This window comes from Leptonychotes weddellii, chromosome 1 (assembly GCF_054177405.1).
Source record: "Leptonychotes weddellii isolate Sample4059 chromosome 1, ASM5417740v2, whole genome shotgun sequence".
Classification (NCBI taxonomy): Eukaryota; Metazoa; Chordata; class Mammalia; order Carnivora; family Phocidae; genus Leptonychotes; species Leptonychotes weddellii.
The window spans coordinates 139,685,553-139,706,157 of NC_138369.1; the positions used below are offsets into that span (position 1 = coordinate 139,685,553).

Here is a 20,605-nt window from a genome sequence, read left to right on the forward strand (position 1 = left end):
GAATTTGCTTTAGAAAAGAACTGAAGAGTCTCAGTTGAGGTATTTAGAAATCCTAGAATTATAATTCAGTAGTTAGCACACAGCTTTTTCTTAAGTTACCATAAATACTGACATTAACAGGTAATTGTTTCATTTCTATTTTTAATATTGTAGCTGAAGAAATTAAAAAGCTACGTAAACAACTGGAAGAAATTCAAAAAGAAAATGGCCGATATATTGAGTTACTGAAAGCAAATGACATATGCCTATATGATGACCCCACAATCCACTGGAAAGGAAATCTTAAAAACTCAAAGGTCTCTGTTGTTATTCCCAGTGATCAGGTTCAGAAAAATATCATTGTTTATTCCAACGGGAGTCAGCCTGGTGGACAGAGCCCGGGAACAGCTGTTCAGGGGATAACCTTCAATGTTGGTCATAATCTACAAAAGCAAACCGCCAATGTGGTACCAGTACAGAGGGCTTGCAATCTGGCGACTCCTGGGTCTATTTCTGGAGTTTACCCTGCTGAAAACAAGCCGTGGCGTCAGACCACAGTTTCTGCCCTGGCTGCCAACCAGCCTGTTCCTCTTTGTCTTCCTGCTACCATTTCTGCTCAGAACATTCTCACGCTTTCCACCTCCGAAAGCGAATCGAGTGTGCTTGGTGCCACCAGCAGCTCACTGATCGCTGTTCCCGTTGGGCCCGAACCCCGCCACCATCGGTCCTTGCACACATGTGTAAATGATAAAAAATCTCCTGAAAATAAGAATGGGCAAGAGAGCCCCAGATCAGTGAAGAAGACAGTCCCCGGTACCACAAGCATCCCCACCACCTCCTCGGCGACTGCCGTGAACGTGCACCATGGAAGCAAGTCCTGCCCGAGCATACAGGATTTCAGAGATGATTTTCAAACCACCTTCGTCGTTTCAGTTACCACCACGGTCTGCTCCCAGCCTCCCAGGTCTGTAGGTGATTCTTGTCCAGCGAGCATTAGCAAGGGTGCAGACTTGGCATGTGTTACCGCAGTGGTGGCCCCCTCTGCCCCTGGAGGAGGGAAGACCACCACTCCCGTAAGCACTCTCTCTGCAACCCCTTTGGACAGTAGTTGGACTCTTTCTTGTTCTTTGCCTTCTTCAAGTATTAGCGCTTCAGATTTAAAAAACATGAATAGCCTTACCCGGATTTCCTCCGCTGGAAACACACAGACCACGTGGACTACTTTGCAACTGGCGGGAAACACTATTCAGCCCTTAAGCCAGACACCTTCTTCTGCTGTGACTCCGGTAGTAACTGAGTCTGGTCCCAGCCCTACCACAACCAACCATGGTAGACACGTCGCTACAGGCATCAACTTGAGTAATTCCTTCCCAGCAGATGGGCAGGCGGTTGAGCAAGTAGTTGTAACCTTGCCTTCTTGCCCGTCTTTACCTATGCAGCCACTGATTGCCCAACCACACGTTAAATCTCAGCCTCCAAAAAATATCCTTCCTTTGAATTCAGCAATGCAGGTTATTCAGATGGCTCAGCCCGTTGGGTCGGCTGTGAATGCAGCGCCAGCTAATCAAAATGTTATCATTCTTCAGCCCCCCAGCACTACCCCTTGCCCAACGGTGATGAGAGCAGAGGTTCCCAACCAAACAGTAGGTCAACAGATAGTGATCATACAGGCAGCTAATCAGAACCCCTTGCCGCTCCTCTCGGCTCCACCTCCTGGTTCTGTTCGACTCCCGGTCAATGGAGCCAGTGCTCTAATAGGGTCTAATAATTCAGTGCAAAATGTTTCAACCCCACAGACTTTTGGAGGAAAGCATCTTGTCCATATATTACCGAGACCTTCATCTTTATCAACATCTAGTTCAACACAAACTTTTTCTGTTACCATGTCAAACCAACAACAGCCTCAAACCATTTCTTTAAATGGACAGCTCTTTGCTTTGCAGCCTGTGATGTCCTCACCAGGAACTACAAATCAAACCCCTATGCAAATTATCCAACCCACCACCAGCGAAGATCCAAATACCAATGTTGCCCTGAATACGTTTGGAGCTTTGGCCAGCCTCAATCAAAGCATATCACAGATGGCTGGGCAAAGCTGTGTACAGTTGTCTATTAGCCAGCCTGCCAATCCTCCTACTGCTGCAAATAGTCAGACCACCCCAGTTAACTGTGTTTCGTTAACAACAACTGTAGCATCTCCCATGACAACAGATAATTCAGCCACACTACCCAATACTTACAATCTAGTAACTACTCCCTCAATGAACACCGTAGCTTGTTTACCTAACGTGAAGTCAAAAAGGTTGAATAAGAAGCCAGGTGCCAAGAAACACTTAGCAGCTAACAAGTCAGCATGCCCCCTGAATCCAGTCAGAGACGTGGGCAAGTTAGACTGCCCCAGCACTGAAGCCCCCGCAGAGCCATCATGTAATGATGGACTGCTGGAAAGCCTCCCTGTTGTGTTACCATCTGTTGCCGTGTGCCAGGCAAATAGCGTAAGTGTTTCTGGTTCACATTCTGTGGATGTTCTGAATTCTGAATCAGTGATACCTGAATCTGTACCCAGATCTAAGTCAGCAGAAGAGACTAGCTCACCCTCCCAGGAATCTGTAGCAAGTGAACATTTTGTCATGGCCCCAGCAAAATCCAAAGATTCTGCCCCCATTTTGCAACGAGAGACATCTCAGGATAAGCCACCAACTAGTTTGGCGTTGTCAGATGCTGCCAAATCCTGCACTTCGGCCAACGTGTTGATTCCATCTCCAAGTGATCCCCGCACTTTGGTTTCTCAGGTTTCTGGTCTGTCATCTACCGCTAGCACTGCAAGTACCGACTGTGTTTCTGAGGTAGAGATCATTGCTGAACCTTGCCGGGTGGAGCAGGATTCATCTGCTACGATGCAAACGACAGGTCTCTTAAAGGGGCAAGGTTTGACTGCACTGCTCTCTGGTCTCGCTAAAGAGAAAGTCCCTCAGAAATTGTCTCTTCCAGTCCAGGTGGACCATCCTGACTTTTCTTCGGAACATTCTAAAATAGTTGATTCAGGTGTCGATTTACATCCCAAACAGGAGCTCTTACTGATGAACAGTGACGATAGAGACCCGGGACCGCATCACTCCTGTGTCCCCGATCCGGAGGTTATCAGTGGTTCCTTGCTTGTCAGCAGGCAGGCCGACTCTCCCATGTCAACCAGCTCCGGGAGCAGTCGTAGTTTCTCGGTGGCATCCATGCTTCCTGAAACGGCTAGAGAGGATGTCACCAGCAGTACGACGACAAATACATGTGACAGCTGTACCTTTGTAGAGCAAACGGACATCGTCGCTCTTGCGGCAAGAGCTATTTTTGATCAGGACAGCCTGGAGAAGGGAAGAGCCGGCAGCCAGGCTGACATGAGGGAAGTTACTTCGAAGCCTTCCGATGCGCTACCTTTAGAGGGGGACCAGCCTTTCAAAGCACAGCTGTCTAAAGAGGGTGGCGCAGGACAGGCAGAAGTGACACCAAGTGAATTTAATTCTCAGGATTCGATTGAAGCCACGGTGGATCGGCCCCTTGGGAAACCAAGTTGCTCTGTAGGAATTAAAACATCGAATGCCTCTTTACAGGTTTCCACCTCTCAGCCACCTAGCATCACCAGTTTGAGTGTGAATAATCTCATCCACCAGAGCGGCATCAGCCATCCTCTGGTCAGCTGTGCTGGGATGTCCCAAGCTTCAGAGCAAACGACTGTTCCTGCCACGGTTAACCTGACGGTGGCATCTAGCTCCTACACCAGTCAGCCTCCTGGAGTGCCTCTGATGACTGACTATCCCCAGGAACAGCTGAATACCATTACTGGCACCCTCCCAAATCCACAGATCCAAGAGCCGCTCTTAAAGCCAAGTCAGGAAAGCCGCAAAGACTCTTCTAAGCGTGCTGTCCAAGATGACCTTCTGTTGTCTTCAGCTAAACGTCAAAAGCACTGTCCGCCAGCCCTGAGGCTTGAGGCTATGTCCCTGATGAGCCGAACTCCGGACGGCATTTCTGATCAGGCTCAGATGATGGTCAGTCAGCTCCCTCCCGACTCTGCGAGCTCTGTGGTGCCTCTCAGCAACCCAGCCCATGGAGATGGCCTTACGCGATTATTCCCAGCTAGTAACAATTTTGTGGCCCCCGCACTGAGGCCGACGGAAGTCCAGTGCACTTCTCAGAACTCGGTGGCCGAGCAGCAGCCAACGCAGGCCAGTCAACATCTCCAGGCCCTGCAACAGCATGTCCCAGCCCAGGGGGTAGCCCACCTGCATAGTAACCACCTCTACTTAAAGCAGCAACACCAAGTGGGGCAGTTACGAGAGAGGCATCATTTATATCAGCTGCAGCATCACGTACCTCACGTCGAGAGCTCTGTCCTCTCTCAGCCTCATAATGTCCACCAGCAGAGGACTCTACAGCAGGAAGTTCAGATGCAGAAAAAGAGGAGTCTTGTGCAGGGCACTCAGGCCTCGCAGCTTTCCTTGCAACCAAAGCACCACGGAACTGAGCAATCCCGCCCCAAGAGCGGGCAGCCACATCCCCACCATCAGCAGATGCAGCAGCAGATGCAGCAACACTTCGGAAGTTCCCAGCCAGAGAAGAGCTGTGAAAACCCTTCAACTAGCCGGAACCACCATAACCATCCCCAGAACCATCTCAATCAAGATATGATGCACCAGCAGCCGGATGTTGGAAGCAGGCAGCAAGGTTCAGGGGTTTCTTCGGAACACGTATCTGGGCACAATCCGATGCAGAGGCTTTTGACATCGAGAGGCATAGAGCAGCAAATGGTGTCCCAGCCAAGTATTGTGACTAGACCTTCAGACATGACGTGTACTCCACACAGGCCGGAGAGAAATAGAGTTTCAAGTTACTCTGCTGAGGCCCTCATTGGAAAGACATCTTCTAATTCAGAGCAGAGAATGGGCATATCGATTCAGGGTTCCAGAGTTTCGGATCAGCTTGAAATGAGAAGCTATCTTGATGTTCCCAGGAATAAGAGTTTAGCCATTCACAATATGCAGGGTCGCGTGGACCATCCCATTGCCTCGGATATCCGCCTTTCTGACTGTCAGACATTTAAACCAAGTGGAGCCAGTCAGCAGCCCCCGAGTAATTTCGAAGTACAATCGTCAAGAAATAATGAAATAGGAAACCCTGTATCATCACTGAGGAGCATGCAGTCCCAGGCTTTTCGAATTAGTCAAAACCCCGGTGCACCACCAGTCGACCGCCAAAAGAGATTACCTTATCCACCAGTTCAGAGTATCCCAACAGGAAATGCCATCCCACCGAGGGACAGTGAAAATACATGCCACCAGAGTTTCATGCAGAGCTTACTTGCCCCTCACCTTGGTGATCAGGTCCTTGGAAGCCAGAGATCACTCTCAGAACATCAGAGGAACACACAGTGTGGTCCGTCCTCTGCAATTGAATATAATTGTCCCCCAACTCATGAAAGTGTCCATATTAGAAGAGAGAGTGAGAGTCAGAACAGGGAAAGCTGTGACATGTCCCTGAGTGCAATTAACAGCAGGAACAGCACCTTGAATATTCCTTTCTCAAGTTCTTCTTCTTCAGGAGATATTCAAGGTCGAAACACAAGTCCCAATGTTTCTGTACAGAAGTCCAATCCCATGAGGATAACTGACAGTCATGGGACCAAGGGCCACATGAACCCTCCAGCCACAACCAACATGCATGGTGTTGCAAGGCCAGCTCTGCCCCATCCGTCCGTGTCTCACGGAAATGCTGAGCAAGGGCCTCCTGTACGTCCCACTAATTCTTCAGTTCCCCAGCGATCGAGGCATCCCTTGCAAGACAGCAGTGGTTCCAAAATTCGTCAGCCTGAGAGGAATCGTTCTGGAAACCAAAGACACAGTAATGTCTTTGACCCAAGTCTTCCCCATCTTCCTCTGTCTACTAGTGGTAGTATGATTCTTGGACGCCAGCAGCCTCCTACAGACAAGAGAGGAAGTATTGTTCGTTTCATGCCCGATAGCCCACAGGTACCTAACGATAATTCAGCGCCTGACCAGCATACACTATCACAAAATTTCGGTTTTCCTTTTATTCCCGAGGGTGGCATGAATCCACCGATAAATGCTAATACTTCTTTCATTCCACAGGTTACTCAGCCTAGTGCCACTCGAACGCCAGCCCTCATCCCTGTAGACCCCCAAAATACTCTACCCTCCTTCTATCCCCCGTACTCTCCTGCTCATCCTACACTGTCCAATGATATTTCCATCCCCTATTTTTCCAATCAGATGTTCTCAAATCCTAGCACTGAGAAAGTAAACAGTGGAAGCCTAAATAACCGATTTGGATCAATTCTGTCTCCTCCCAGACCTGTCGGTTTTGCTCAACCAAGTTTTCCTCTGCTCCCTGATATGCCGCCAATGCACATGACCAACTCTCATTTGTCCAACTTTAACATGACATCTTTGTTTCCAGAAATAGCTACAGCTCTTCCTGATGGCTCGGCAATGTCACCTTTGCTTACGATAGCAAACTCCTCTGCCTCCGACTCTTCCAAGCAGTCCTCAAACAGACCTGCCCACAACATAAGCCATATTTTAGGTCATGACTGCAGTTCAGCTGTTTAAATACTGATAGACTAAATGTACATGTATCGGCTGAGACTACAAATGTGTTTGTGTGTGCATGCACACAATGCACATGGAGCAGGAGATCGTGTGTGTGTGTGTGTCTGTGTTTGTATAATCAATTTCCAGTTACCTTCTGAATGTAGGGAAGTCACGTCAGAGATGATGCGAATCATGGGTTGTCAAAAACAAATTATCTTTCATTTTTAACTGCACAGTGTGCTTTTTAAATTTTCTGAGTGGAGCTAGATTTTCAAGTTTGATTTGTAATCTTATATTCCATAAATGCTAGTCAGCTGGAAGTTGGGGGAGATCGTTTTGGCATGTGCTGGGTAGTAGTAGGAAAGAACCTAGATTTTAAACTTGATTGTTGATCATTTGTAAAGTAGATACTTGAGATAGTTGAATTGCTCTCCAAAAATCCAGATACTTCGATACAATGTAGTGGCTCAGCACCAAATGCTTGGCCAATGTCAGCATCTAGAACAGTTTCTTACCCATGGCAGGTGTTGAGTTAATATGGAATGAATGTCCATGGTTAAAGTCAAGCAGTTAGCAAATAAATGAGTTGTTTAATCAGCCTTCATTCCCAAGGTTTGGTTTAGGTAGAGGCTTCTTTCTTAATTATAACAATTCTTCAATTATCTGAACTTAATGTCTTGTTCTTCACATTAGAGAGCCATTTTATCTTTTAATTGTGCCAAGATCCTAGAATGCAAAGGTCTTCCTTACTTAGCCTTAAAAATAGCAGTCTAAAAAGCAAAGTACATAGACGTTCTCCATTTTGTGCTTGCATTTTGCATCAGGTCTTAGGGATAAAAGCGGTTGTATTGCAGAGTTTTGCTTGTGTTCAGTTAAAGATTGTTGTTTCATCAATTGAATTTTGTTTTAGTATTCTCTCTTCATTTTGTTCATTTGATCCTGAAATAATTTCTGTTATATTTGTTTAATCATTAGGGGCTGCTTAGTAAATAGTGTGTTTGGAATCTACACAATTATTTGAGCCTTACTTTTTAAATATTTCTGAGCAGAGTCTTAAGCTCTGTCAGTATTTTCACTTACTGATATTTATATTTAAAATATGGCATTGTATGTTACATTATTACCCTTCATAGTAGAATTATAATGAGAAGATGAATTTGTTCATGATTTCTCCTGATGGTGGATGTGAAATGGTGCTTCAGAAAATTGTCTTTGTATATGTCCATGTGTGTATGTGTGTGTGCGCATGTGTGTGTGTGTGTGTGTGTACACAGACATAGATTTTAAAGTATAAACTGGTCCTTTAAAAATTGGCCTGCCATCTGGAAATGGAAATTGTGACCTGAGACCCGCTGAAGTATTGGAAAACTTGATGTCAGGGTTTTTAAAAGCCCCTTCGAAGTTAATTATGTACACACACACATACACACACGTGCTAATATATTGAATTTTGAAAACTTAATACCTATGAAAACAACCATATATACTCATATTCTCAAACCTGTTATTTGCTGTTGTTATATTCTGCCAAATAGGGGATGGAGTGGGAGAGATACATATAAATGGTTCCGTCTGCTCTGTTAATAAAGTGAACCCAAGGACCAGCATTTTATCTTATTTTTTTCCTCCTTGAAAATGCCTCCTCAGGCTGGGTCAGAGTAGTGAACTCTGGCGAATACCTCTTGTGAAGACTCAGTAAAAGGGTCATGTGTGCCTCTTGAACTGTATTTACCAAACCTTCCTCCCTCTTCCTGCTGCCCACCGAAGCAGCCTCCTGGGGGCAAAAAAAAAAAAAAAAATTGTAAACAAGAAAAGCTTCTATATTTTCTCCTTCAAAATGGTCATGGCGAAGAATAGGAGTTACTTCAGTAAGACAACAGATAAACACAGTAGGTTAACACTTTTAATTGGGAAGAAAGTGAGATTCATGGCTTGTTTTTTAATTACCTTAACTGAGTTTTAAGTTATAACATTCAGGTTTTTCTCTGTACTTGAAAGGTCCAACCTGCCAATTTCAAGAAGGATAGTGTTCGGTATGTTTGGCTCTTCTTCCTCCCTCCCTCTCCCTGTCGCTCTCTCTGTCTTTCACATACACATACAAATGCACGCACGCACAGCGCGGCGGCCGTTGAGTTCTGGAGAACTGGGCACTGTTCGATATAATTAGAACTACGATAACAGGCTAAGGAGAAGATCAATTTGACCATTGCAATAGAAAGGCCTCAAAGCCTGGTACTTTCCGCTGTTTCTCTGTTGCACTGATTTTCTTATTCTGCTCAGCCCTGTTCAGAGATAGCATTTACGTTTTTCAGAGCTTTCATTCCAAGCACATCTTACTTTGATCCCAAATGAGCCTCTACTCTTAAGGAAAGCTTATTTGACCATCTGAAGAAAGATGTGACCATCTGCAAATAATTTGGCTCCTGCTTACATGTAGCTCTAATTATCTTACAGACGTGTGTATATATGTAATGATCATTGTATATATGGACTCAATTCTGAAAGTGTTCAGAGTACAGTAACCTTACTTGATTTAAAAGCACGAGTGTATGAAATTTACCAGCAGTATATTAAGTATTTGATAATCAGAGCTACATGATTTTGGGGAGGAAATTTATTATTTAATATGTACCAATCGATACAATTTTTGGCAACGGTGTGGCAGGAAACAGTCAATTTGGTTATAGTAAATTTAATGTTATTCTTGGGTTGCTAATATTGGACTATAGAATGTAAGACCATTTCCACAAATAATTTTGTAATTTCTGGAAATACACAAACCCATATATACAAATGAATGAATTGCAAATGAGAGTCACTAATTAAATTATTTCTATCCCTCTTTTAGTGTTGTTGATCGCATAGAATCAGAGAAAGTGGTTGATTCCTGTAAACATTTAGCATGGTAATTTCTAATGAGGTGAAAAATTTCAGATTTCTCATCATGTATACATTTTTAATGTATCAATCATGGATAAAAGAAATCAAGTTTGATGTCATTGGTTTTTTTGGTGTATACCGATTGGGGATATTTTATGCCATTTCAGGAAATTTATTTTTATTTATATTGTAAGACCTTTTGGAGGAACCAGGGATGGCACCTTTTTTCTAAGTAAGGTGTGATATTCCACAGTGATCATGCTTTATAAAATTTAACCTATTAGAACTGTGGAAAGAGAATAATGAGGAGGGAATATTCTTTTGCAGCAATTTCCAGTTACATATCAGGGTGAACTGCAATAAAGATCAACTTTTAAAAATCAGCCTTTTTTTTGGTTTTGTGTTCCTAATCAGCCTTCTTAAAATACAAAATTATTTAAACACTTTAAAGAAAATTCATTTATTTTGCTCTTGCCTTCTAACATTATACATGTCATGGAGAGGCTAAAATTTATACTCAAGAAAATGTGGAAACACATTTTAATGGGAGTGAAGTTTTAAAAATTTGAGAAAGGGTAAAGACTTACTACTCAACATCTTCTCAGCTTTGTCCTTCGTCTGATCTGTAGGTATCTAGGCTCCTCTTTTCTTCAGTCTGCTCTGTGTGAAACAGGTGGCAGGGAGCCTGCTCATTTCCTTAGGATGATTACTCCTCTTGAAACGTGAAGGTTTGAAAGGTTCATTGGGCCCATCCATCTCTTGGATCATTGTGTGATAGTGAGTCGTGCTCCTAAATCAGTGATTCCCGATTCCTGGCTTTGGGAACAACTGCATCTCCTGTTCTATCGAGGGGCAACAAGAATTTCTTGAAACAAAGTTAGTTCAGAATTAATTTAAAATATTGAATGTGCCATGCAGTTCTGTTCCTTGTTTTGATGAACTTGCTTTCTTCCCATGGGGGAGTTTTAGAAAGCGCAGAGGTGTTACCAAGATCAGATGGCTTTGGATTGATATCTTAGGGATCTGGAAATTGTAATTCTGTTGTCTGTATAAATTCTCCCTTTGCCTGGAGATAATTACCTATGGCTGTGCACATCCAGAGGGCAATAATAATAGCCAAATAAACTAGTGTGAAGTTAATCTGTGAGTGATGATTTTATAATACCTATATGCAAATTAAAGGCCAGAAATTCGTTTCTTCTTGAAGTACCTTTTTGGCTAAATGCTCCCAACAGAAAAGGGTTCTTTTTTTTTTTTTTTTGACTTAACCATATTCTCTCTGCATTCTACATTTCCTGTGTGAGACTGACAGTGTTTTTACCAGAGTCTGTGGGGGACACCAAGTTTAGATTGAGGCAGTCCAGCATGAGGACCTTCTTGGACACAGAGCTTCTAGTTCTGCCCAAATGCCTCTATTCTGGTACTGCACTTTATTTGAAACTGTGCCTCTGGTCTGAAGACCAGCCCTTGGAACATACTATTTACCCACTCCTCTGTTATATAGCAAAGGACCAGCCAGAAGGGTACGTGCCATGTAATCAAACACCTAGAAGACAAGAACAGCTGATGTTTCTCACTGTTGCCTTATCATTCTCTGAGCCATCTTCGATGCCGATCTTGTAAAAAACGTACTATTTAGAAGCAAAACTCCTTTTAAACTCTGAGCTTGTAGGTGGTGGTCATTCAATATCATTTCCATATTTGCACAAACCCTATCAACTGTAGGGCTTGGGTGCAGGCATGTTTTCAGATGCTTCCGAAACCCGAGCCAACTTCAGTTGAAAGTATTGGCTATAATACTCAAATTGGTGTTATTTGGGATGATAATCTGCATCATCTGTCACCAGAGATCTCATGAGACAGAGAACTTGTAATTTAACACTTTTAAAAATGATCATAAGTTGTGGGTTTTTTGCATTTTTTTTTTTTGTTTTTTGGTTTTTTTTGGCTCAGTTGTGTGTACAGCTCTACACCATACTATGCTATAGGAACTTACAGAGTTTTCTCCATCTCACTCCTTCACTTCTCTGGATCTCTTTATCCCCATCCCTTACATCTTAAAACCATTTTCATCTGTGGGGTCATCGAGGCACTGGACTTGACTATATTGGTAACCTTTAAGGGATTTGAACTGTTGATCTTCCAAGAAGAAAGGGACCAGACAGTGTTGCTTAAAATGCTGCAGGTGTGTTACTGTGAAGAAAAGATTTGCTTCCATGTTCAGCAGGCCATATATATACATATATATATATATATATATTCATTTTGGTAAAAATAGGTGGGAAAAATCTGAGAACATAATTACCTTCACAAATTATTTATAGATACACTGGGTGAGAGGCTTACTGTAGGGCAGTCGCCAGAAAAAAACTTAACTGTAGTCTTTCAATAGTGTAATATTTGTATCTATTCCCATGCCAGCAATGTCTGCTGTGTACTGTGTCCTATTGCTGTAAATCACCTGGTTTATAATTCTAATGGGAACTAATTTGTTTTGTAATGGAATCCAGAGCAGATATGTATAATACGATCAGGATTGTCCTACAGTTGTAAATAAGAATAGGTCCTGTTTATTTTGACATCTTTTTACAAATGCATTGTATTAGGGTGTGAATATTCTGAACCATGCTCTTGTTTAAAGTTTTGAAATTTTTATTGGTAAATGTAACATTTTAATGGTTGTAATAATTATTTGTATAGATATGAATATAGTATTTTATTTAAGAAAATAAACTTTGCATTTTTGCATTGGGAATTCTGTCTTTTCTGATCATTGCAGGTGCCGCCTCAAACCTGGTATTAAAACGACTTCTCTTGCATACCAGAGTTTTCTATTCAAGTAATCTTCCAATTTTGCCAAAATGTCTGAAAATAATACCATGACACAGTTCCCATGGGGAGTGTGTTCCTGATCAAAGAGTCAATCTCAAATAATTTATAATTATGACCAGTGCCATATTGTTCAAGCAAACTATACACCTCTGTACCTATTGTAAAAAGTAAAATTAGAATTTCAAATCTGGAAGAGTATTGAGAGATGATTCAGCTAAACTCCTCACGTATTTATAGTGGAGGAAACTGAAGCACAGAACTTTGGAACAAGAAATGGGTCTTTTATTACAGCTACCCACATCAACTTGGTTACATGGGTTTTTTTGAAGATTTTATTGAGAGAGAGCACTTGGGAGCAGGGGGAGGAAGGGAGGAGGGGAAGGAGCAGAGGGGGAGGGACAAGCAGACTCGTGCTGAGTGCAGAGCCCAATGCAGGGCTCGATCTCATGACCCTGAAATCATGACCCTGAGATCAGGACCTGAGCCAAAATCAAGACTCAGAAGCTTAACCGACTAAGCCACCCAGGCACCCCCAAATTGGTTACATTTTACAAGCATGAAGTTTGAGGGGGGGAAACAAGTTGCAGGGGAGCTTGAACAGCATAAAGTGATATAAGTTTAAATTCCTATAAATCAAACAATTTATTGTTTAGGGATACCTATAGATGTGATAAAAATTATAAATTAAGGAAATGATAAACCCAAAGTTCAGGATAATGGGTGCTTCTTAGGAAAGGAGGGAGGGGGATTGTATTAAGGAGGGAAAAGCACTGGTATGTTCCATTGAACTGAATAGTAGATACTCAGTTGTTTATCTCACACCTGAAGTTTTTGTTTTATGAATGAATAAACTACATTCTAATATTAAAATGAGTAAAATGAGGCTTTTAGAGATCATTGATTCCCATATCTCAATAAAGCTGTTCTTTTAAAGGTCTTTCCACAAAGAAAACTTCAAGCCCAAGTGATTTTAGTGAAAAATTCCTCTGAATATTAAAGGAAGAAATAACACTGATCTACCCAAAGTCATGAAATAGAGAAAGAGGAATCACTTACAAACTTGTTTTAGGAAGTTTACATAACCTTGATACCAAACCCGTCACAACTTATAGCAAAAGAATAGGCCAATATTCTTATAGATGTGAATATTCTAAAGAAGATGTCAGCAAACTGCATCTAGCGATACAAGGAAAGAATTGTGTGTCATGGCCAAACGGGGCTTATTTCAGGAATACAACGTTAACATTTTAAAATCAATTAAGGCACTCACTGTCTCAGAATAAAGGGGAAAAAAAAAAGACATGGTAACTCAAACAGTTGATAAAATTCAGCATCCATTCATGGTAAAAACTCTAAACAAAATAGGAAGAGAAGGGAACATTTTAAGTGATAAAATATATCTACAAGCCGAACAAAACACCAAAACACAAGACTACAGCTCATATTATACTTAGTGATTTCCCCTGAAGTTAAGAACAAGACAAAGATGATCATTATTTACCAATCTATTCAACATTTTATTGATGTTGCCAGCCAGTGTGTTACCAAAGAATAAAATTACTCACCCAAAACTGTACAATGTTGCTGGCGGGATAAAGGATACAAATATCAAATCATTTTGTTGTACACCAGAAACTCATGTAATAGGTCAATTATATCTCAATAAAAATGGAAAGCTTACTATAAAGCTCCAGTACTTAAAACAGTATGATATTGGCACAAGGAAAGATAGTAGACCAATGGGAAGGAAAAGAAATCTCAGAAACAGATTACACATTATAGTCACTTGATTGATGACGAAGATGCCAGTTGCATTTCAGTGAGTGAAAGGTGGTATTTTCAATAAATGGGACTGTAGCAACTGGATATCAGTATGGAGGGGGAAAAATCCTGGGCCTCCTTATTTCAGAGTATATGCAAAAATTAATTTGAGTTGGGTCACAGACCTAAATGTAAAAGGTAGAACACTACAGCTTCTAGAGTGGTGGTTCTTAAAATGTAGTCACCAGAACCCCGGGGCTCTCTGAGCCCCTTTTAGGGAATCTGTGAGGTCAAAGTTATTTTTATGATAGTACTAAGGTGTGACACGCCATAACCGTATTGACATTCGCACCAATGGTGCAAAAACATAGGCGTGTGAAACTGTTGGTGCTTCAGCACAAATCAAGGCAGTGGTACCGCTACTGTGCTAATAGTCATTGCCTTCCTGGGGCACCTGGGTGGCTCAGTCGGTTAAGCGTCTGCCTTCGGCTCAGGTCATGATCCCGGGGTCCTGGGATCGAGCCCCACGTCCGGCTCCCTGCTCAGCCGGGAGTCTGCTTCTCCCTCTCCCTCTGCTGCTCCCCCTGCCCGTGCTCTTTCTCTCTCTCTCAGATAAAATCTTTAAAAAAAATAGTCATTGTATTCCTTTAAAATTTTTTTTATTTGAGTATAGTTGACACACGATGTTACATTAGTTTCAGGTGTACAACATAGTGATTCAATTTCTTTTTACATTACTCTATGCTTGCCACAAGTGTAGCTACCATCTGTCACCATACAATGCTATTACAGTACCACTGACTATATTCCCTATGTTTTACCTCTTGTCTCCATGGTTTATTCATTCCATAACTGGAAGCCTGTATCTCTCACTCCCCTTCACCCATTTTGCCCCTCCCCCACCTGCCTCTTCTCTGCAACCATCAGTTTGTTCCCTGTAGTTATACATCTGATTCTGCTTTTTTTTATTGTCTTTCTCTGTCTGACTTACTTCACTTAGCATAATACCCTCTAGGTCCATCCATGTTGTCACAAATGTCACGGCTTCATCTTTTTTATGGCTGTGTAGAATTCCAGGTTGTGTGCATGTGTGTGTGCGTGTGTGTGTATCAGTCATACCTTCCTTATCCATTCATCTGTTAATGGACACTTGGATTGCTTCTATATATTGGCTATTGTAAATAATGCTGCAATAAACATAAGGGTGCAAATATCTTTTTGAATTAGTGTTTTCATTTTCTTTGGGTAAATACCCAGTTGTGGAACTATCAGATCATATGGTATTTCTATTTTTAATTTTTTGAGGAACCTCCATACTGTTTTCCACACCGGCTGCACCAATTTACATTCCCACCAACAGTGTGCAAGCATTTCTTTTTCTCCACAACCTCATCCACACTTGTTATTTCTTGTCTTTTTGAATCTGGCAGGTGTAAGGGGATATCTCATTGTGGTTTTGCTTTGCATTAACCTGATGATTAGTGATGTTGATCATCTTTTCATGTGTCTTTTGGCCATCTGGATGTCTTCTTTGGAAAAATGTCTACTCGGGTCCTCTGCTTATTTTTTAATCAGATTGGTTTTATGGTGTTGAGTTGTATAAGTTCTTTATGTATTTTAGATATTAACCCTTTATTGGATATGTCATTTGCTTATATTTTCTCCCATTCACTAGGTTGCCTTTTTGTTTTGTTGATGGTTTCCTTCGGTATGAAAAAGCTTTTAATTTTGATGTGGTCCAAACAGTTTATTTTTGCTTTTGTTTTCCTTGCCTTCGGAGACATATCTAGAAAAATGTTGCTATGGCCGATGTCAGGGAAATGACTGTCTTCTCTTCTAGGATTTTTATGGTTTCAGGTCTCACATTTAGGTCTTTAATCCATTTCGAGTTTATTTTGTATATGGTGTTGGAAAGTGGTTCAGTTTCATTCTTTTGCATGTAGTTGTCTAGTTTTTCTGGCACCTTTGATTGAAGAGACTGTCTCTTCCCCTTCATATATTCTTGCCTCCTTTGTCATTTATTAATTGACCATATAAGTGTGGGTTTATTTCTGGGTTCTCTATCCTGTTCCATTGATCTACGTGTCTATTTTTGTGTCAGGACCATACTGTTTTGATCACTACAGCTTTGTAGTATATCTTGAAATCTGGAATTATGATACCTTCAGCTTTGTTCTTCTTTTTCAAGACTGTTTTGGCTGTTCAAGGTCTTTTGCTGTTCCATACAAATACTAGTATTATTTGTTCTGGTTCTGTGAAAAATACTGTTGGTATTTTGATAGGGATTATATTGAGTCATTGTACTTTTTTTTTTAAAGATTTTATTTATTTGAGAGAGAGCATGAGCAGTGGGGAGGTGCAGAGGAAGAGGGAGAAGCAGGCTCCCCACTGAGCAGGGAGCCCAATATGGGGCTCGATCCCAGGACCCCAGGATCATGACCTGAGCCAAAGGCAGATACTTAACCAACTGAGCCACCCAGGCACTCCTTCAGTCATTGTACTTTCAATCATCAAAAACTCACAGTAAAAAAAAAAAAAAGCCAGTTTCACTTTAGAATGTCCTTGATTAAGCAATACAGATTAATAATTTTGTTAAGTCTTGACTCTTGAGTACAATTCCTTTTAATATTCTTTTTAAACATTGCATTAATATTTAGTATTCTGTGAGCACATGGAAAGCAAACATCATGCACACCTGCTGAAAACCAAAGTATGGTGGTGGTTGTAGGAAAAAGCACTAGTGTTTGGATTATGGAATGAAATAGTGGCTTTCTTCATGGAATGCTAGTTTTAGCTGAAATAATTACTGAAATCTATGGTTATTCAGACTTGGGTATTTGGTAGACGTTTTCTCAAAAATGAATGAAATGAGCTCATCACTATATCACAGTACTGTGAGCTTGAAAGTCTTCCATTAGAACCTTTCTGATGAAATCACTGGTGGTATCAATGAATAGTATATATATTTTATTAATGATTATATAGTTAAATGTGCAAATGTTTGGAAGATTTGTACAATTCAGTGAACTGAGATTTTCCATGCATGCTGTTAAAGGATCCATTCAAACTGCAAGCTAGACCAATGCATTTTAATGTTACAAAACATGAAAAGTTCACTGATGATAGTTTCAAATTCCACATTGCAATTAATCTTTGGGAAACTACAATTTGTTGAGCTTTGGTGGAGTATTAAAGAATAATATCTACATTTATCTGGAAAAGCTGCTCCCTTTTCCAACTATATATTTCTGTAAGGCTAGATTTTCTTCATGTACTTCAAGCAAAACACATACTTCAGCAGAATGAAGGCATAAACTGATACGAGAATCCAACTATCTTCCAGTAAGCCAGACATTAAATGGATTTACAAAAAGGTAGAACACTGCCACTCTTCTCACAATTATTTTTTTGTTTTGGAAGATACAGTTATTTTCCATAAAATATGTTCTTTGTGTTATATAATGAGCTTATTGTTATCTTTAAATGACTTAATAAATATTTGTAAATTTCCCATTTTTATTTCTCACATGGTAAATATTGATGGCTATAACTCATAAACAAAATCTGTTTGGGGTCCTCAATAATCTTTGGGAGTGTACATAGGTCCTGAGACCACAAAATTTGAGAACTAATGTTCTAGAAGAAACCATAGGAAATATGGTCTGGCCACATGCATAACAAAATTGTTAGATGAGACTTCATTAAAAGTGAAAATTTCTTTTCAGCAAATCACATACTGGCAAAGATTATATATATCAAAAATAAAAAGACTCATAAGCTAATTTTAGAAGTAGGCAAAGAACTTGAAAGAATCATTCACATAAATGGCCAAAAAGTTTATGAAAAGGTGCTCAACATCAGTAGTCATCGGAGAAATGTGAAATAAAATACATTGAGATACCATTACTCTCAAACAGAAGAACTAAAATCGAAAGAGCTGACAAATGCAAGTGTTGGCAAAGATATGGAATAACTGGAATTCTCATGTGGTGCCAATGAGGGTATATATTGGTATAACCACCTTGGAAAATTGTTGGCAGTATCCTTTAAAACTAAAGATTTACCAGGGGTGCCTGGCTGGTTCAGTTGTGTAGAGCGTGGGACTCTTGATCTCAGGGTGGTAAGTTGGAGTCCCAGGTTGGGTGTAGAGATTACTAAAAATAAATAAATAAATAAATAAACAAGGAAAAAAAACAACTAAAGACTTACCTACCCTATGACTCAGCAATTCCATAGTGCACTCTGTATATAGCCTGGAAGAAATGTTTGTATAAGTTCACAAAAGACATGTATACAAATGTTCACAGAAGCTTTTTCTACAGTCGCCAAAAACTGGAAATAACCCAAAGATCCAACAGTAGGAGAATGGATAAATGAAATGTCATATATTGGGCACCTGGGTGGCTCAGTCGTTAAGTGTCTGCCTTCGGCTCAAGTCATGATCCCAGGGTCCTGGGATCGAGCCCCGCATCGGGCTCCCTGCTCAGCGGGAAGCCTGCTTCTCCCTCTCCCACTCCCCCTGCTTGTGTTCCCGCTCTCACTATCTCTCTCTGTCAAATAAATAAATAAAATCTTAAAAAAAAAAAAAAGAAATGTCATATATTCACAAAAAGAAGGTGTTGATACACATGAATGAATTTCACAGATATCATATTGAATGACAGAAGCCAGGCGAGAAGGAGCATATACTGCATAATTCCATGTATATGAAGTTCAAGAACATGCAAAATTTGTCTATACAGAGAAAAGCCAGAACAGTGGTTATCTCTGGGGCAGGGATTTGACTTGGATCAGGCAAAAGGATGTGGGAAACGTATCTCAGGGTGGGTGCTGGTTACATTGGTGCATGTGCGTGTGCATGTGTGTTATGTAATATAGTTTATACGTGCCTAAAAAAAGGTTAAGAAAAAACTGTCTGCAGAAGTCTGAACTGACGTTGGTTTTCTCTTGGTCAATTTCTTGAATCGGTAAAATCTAAAAGCTGTTTTACTGTCATTCTTTAGAAAAAGAAAAGGAAATGGCAGTATTTTGTATCTGGCTCCTGTTCCCTGGCTGCGTGACTTTGGGCAAGCGGTTTAACGTCTCTGCATCATAGTTAATTTGTTGGAACGGTATCTACCCTACCTCACAGGGTTCACATGAGGGACAAATGAAGTTTGATATTTGAAAGTGTTTTCACACAGTTGCAAAGGAATATTGGAATGTAAAGTGGCCAATTATTTTCCAGGACCTTCCTCATTTCTTTATCCCTTACCCATGACACTGAAATGCAGGGAACACTAGAATACAGTTTGTTGGTCAATGTCAACAGCCCCTTGACCTCTTCTTCTTTCTGTGAGAAATTAGGGAGATAATGCTAATTTGCTGCCTACTTAAGTTCAGAAGTCTGGTAGGTTGGTTCCCTGGTTATCAATGTGCCACCGATGTTCTCACGATCTGGTAAGCTACAGATTTGGGGGAAGATAATGAAAATCCAGCCTTTAACTAAGTTTGTGCTGGGCAGGTCAGGTTTTGTTTTTGTACATTGTCTTAATCATATTCAGATCTGTGGTTTGGAAAGAGGCTGAAGCCAAATTGTGATGGTGGAGAACTTGCCGCTTCAGGGAAGTTTTCTGGGAACTCATGATTCAATTAGGTTAAATCCCATTTTTTTTTAAATGCTGCTGAGTGGCAAACGTGCAAATTCACATTAAATATAAATAATATATATATAAAAGCCCAGCAGACAGCTTAGGATAGAAGAAAATTGGTCAGTATATCAGTGTTTCAAACTAAGTCATGTTCTTTTTTGGTTTTATTTCAGGACACATTTAAAAACATTTACCACTACTATCATTGTATTTCCAGTGGAGAATTCTGATTCCCCAGTTCAATGCAGGCTAGTTCCTCAGCCTGTTTGGTGAGATGAAACCACTCTCTTCTAGGAGGGGAGAGCTGGGTCCCGTCCCCACGTCGGAAGATGGTTCAGCCACTGACAGGAGTGGTGGATTCTGCCTGATCTATTGGACCAGCATAGATCAGTCTGAGAGGCAGCTTTGGAGGACTTTTTGACTTGGCGATTTTTTGAGTCTGTGAATGTTTTTTAGGAAATAGAAACCCTCTACATTCCTGTGATTTCGCTCCATTGTTAATTTTGTTTCTGAACCAGCAGGCTTCCAGTGGAAACCTGACACCTTATGCTGCATGTATTTTAATTTAAAATGGATCAGTGGGCCTGTAGCCCTTTGCCAAGTACGATCACTGAATTTATAAAATGGACTTTGGTTTTTAACGTTACAAACTCAGAGACTGAAGCAACGGCCCTCCCATGAATCCAGCCGTTCCAGTTTAAGAGAGCCAAAGTGATCCAAAGCCGTGGTTTTATCGGTTGGCTTTCCCAAGGCACGGTAGGTTTCATTGTTATTCAGGGTTATATAAGAGATAGACATCTTCTGAATTTTGCTGAAACCTTCTCTTTTTGTTAATGTGTTCAATAGTTACATAATTCTAGGCTATGTGGTTTGCACATATAGATACATGCATACATGAGAGTAGAGCCTGCCTTACAACACAAT

The 20,605-nt window shown here is 41.0% G+C and overlaps 1 protein-coding gene across 4 annotated transcripts in view; it reads left to right on the top strand.

Annotated features, from left to right (window-relative positions):
- USF3 (upstream transcription factor family member 3) overlaps positions 1-12,213 on the top strand; it is a 50,602-nt gene extending 38,389 nt beyond the window's left edge. For all 4 annotated transcript variants that reach the window (XM_081796912.1, XM_081796919.1, XM_081796937.1 and 1 more), the window contains one exon: positions 154-12,213. In XM_081796912.1, coding sequence (XP_081653038.1) covers positions 154-6,596 — 6,443 coding nt within the window. In that variant the 3' untranslated portion in view covers positions 6,597-12,213. The remainder of the gene's footprint in view (positions 1-153) is intronic.
- The last annotated feature ends 8,392 nt before the right edge of the window (positions 12,214-20,605 follow it).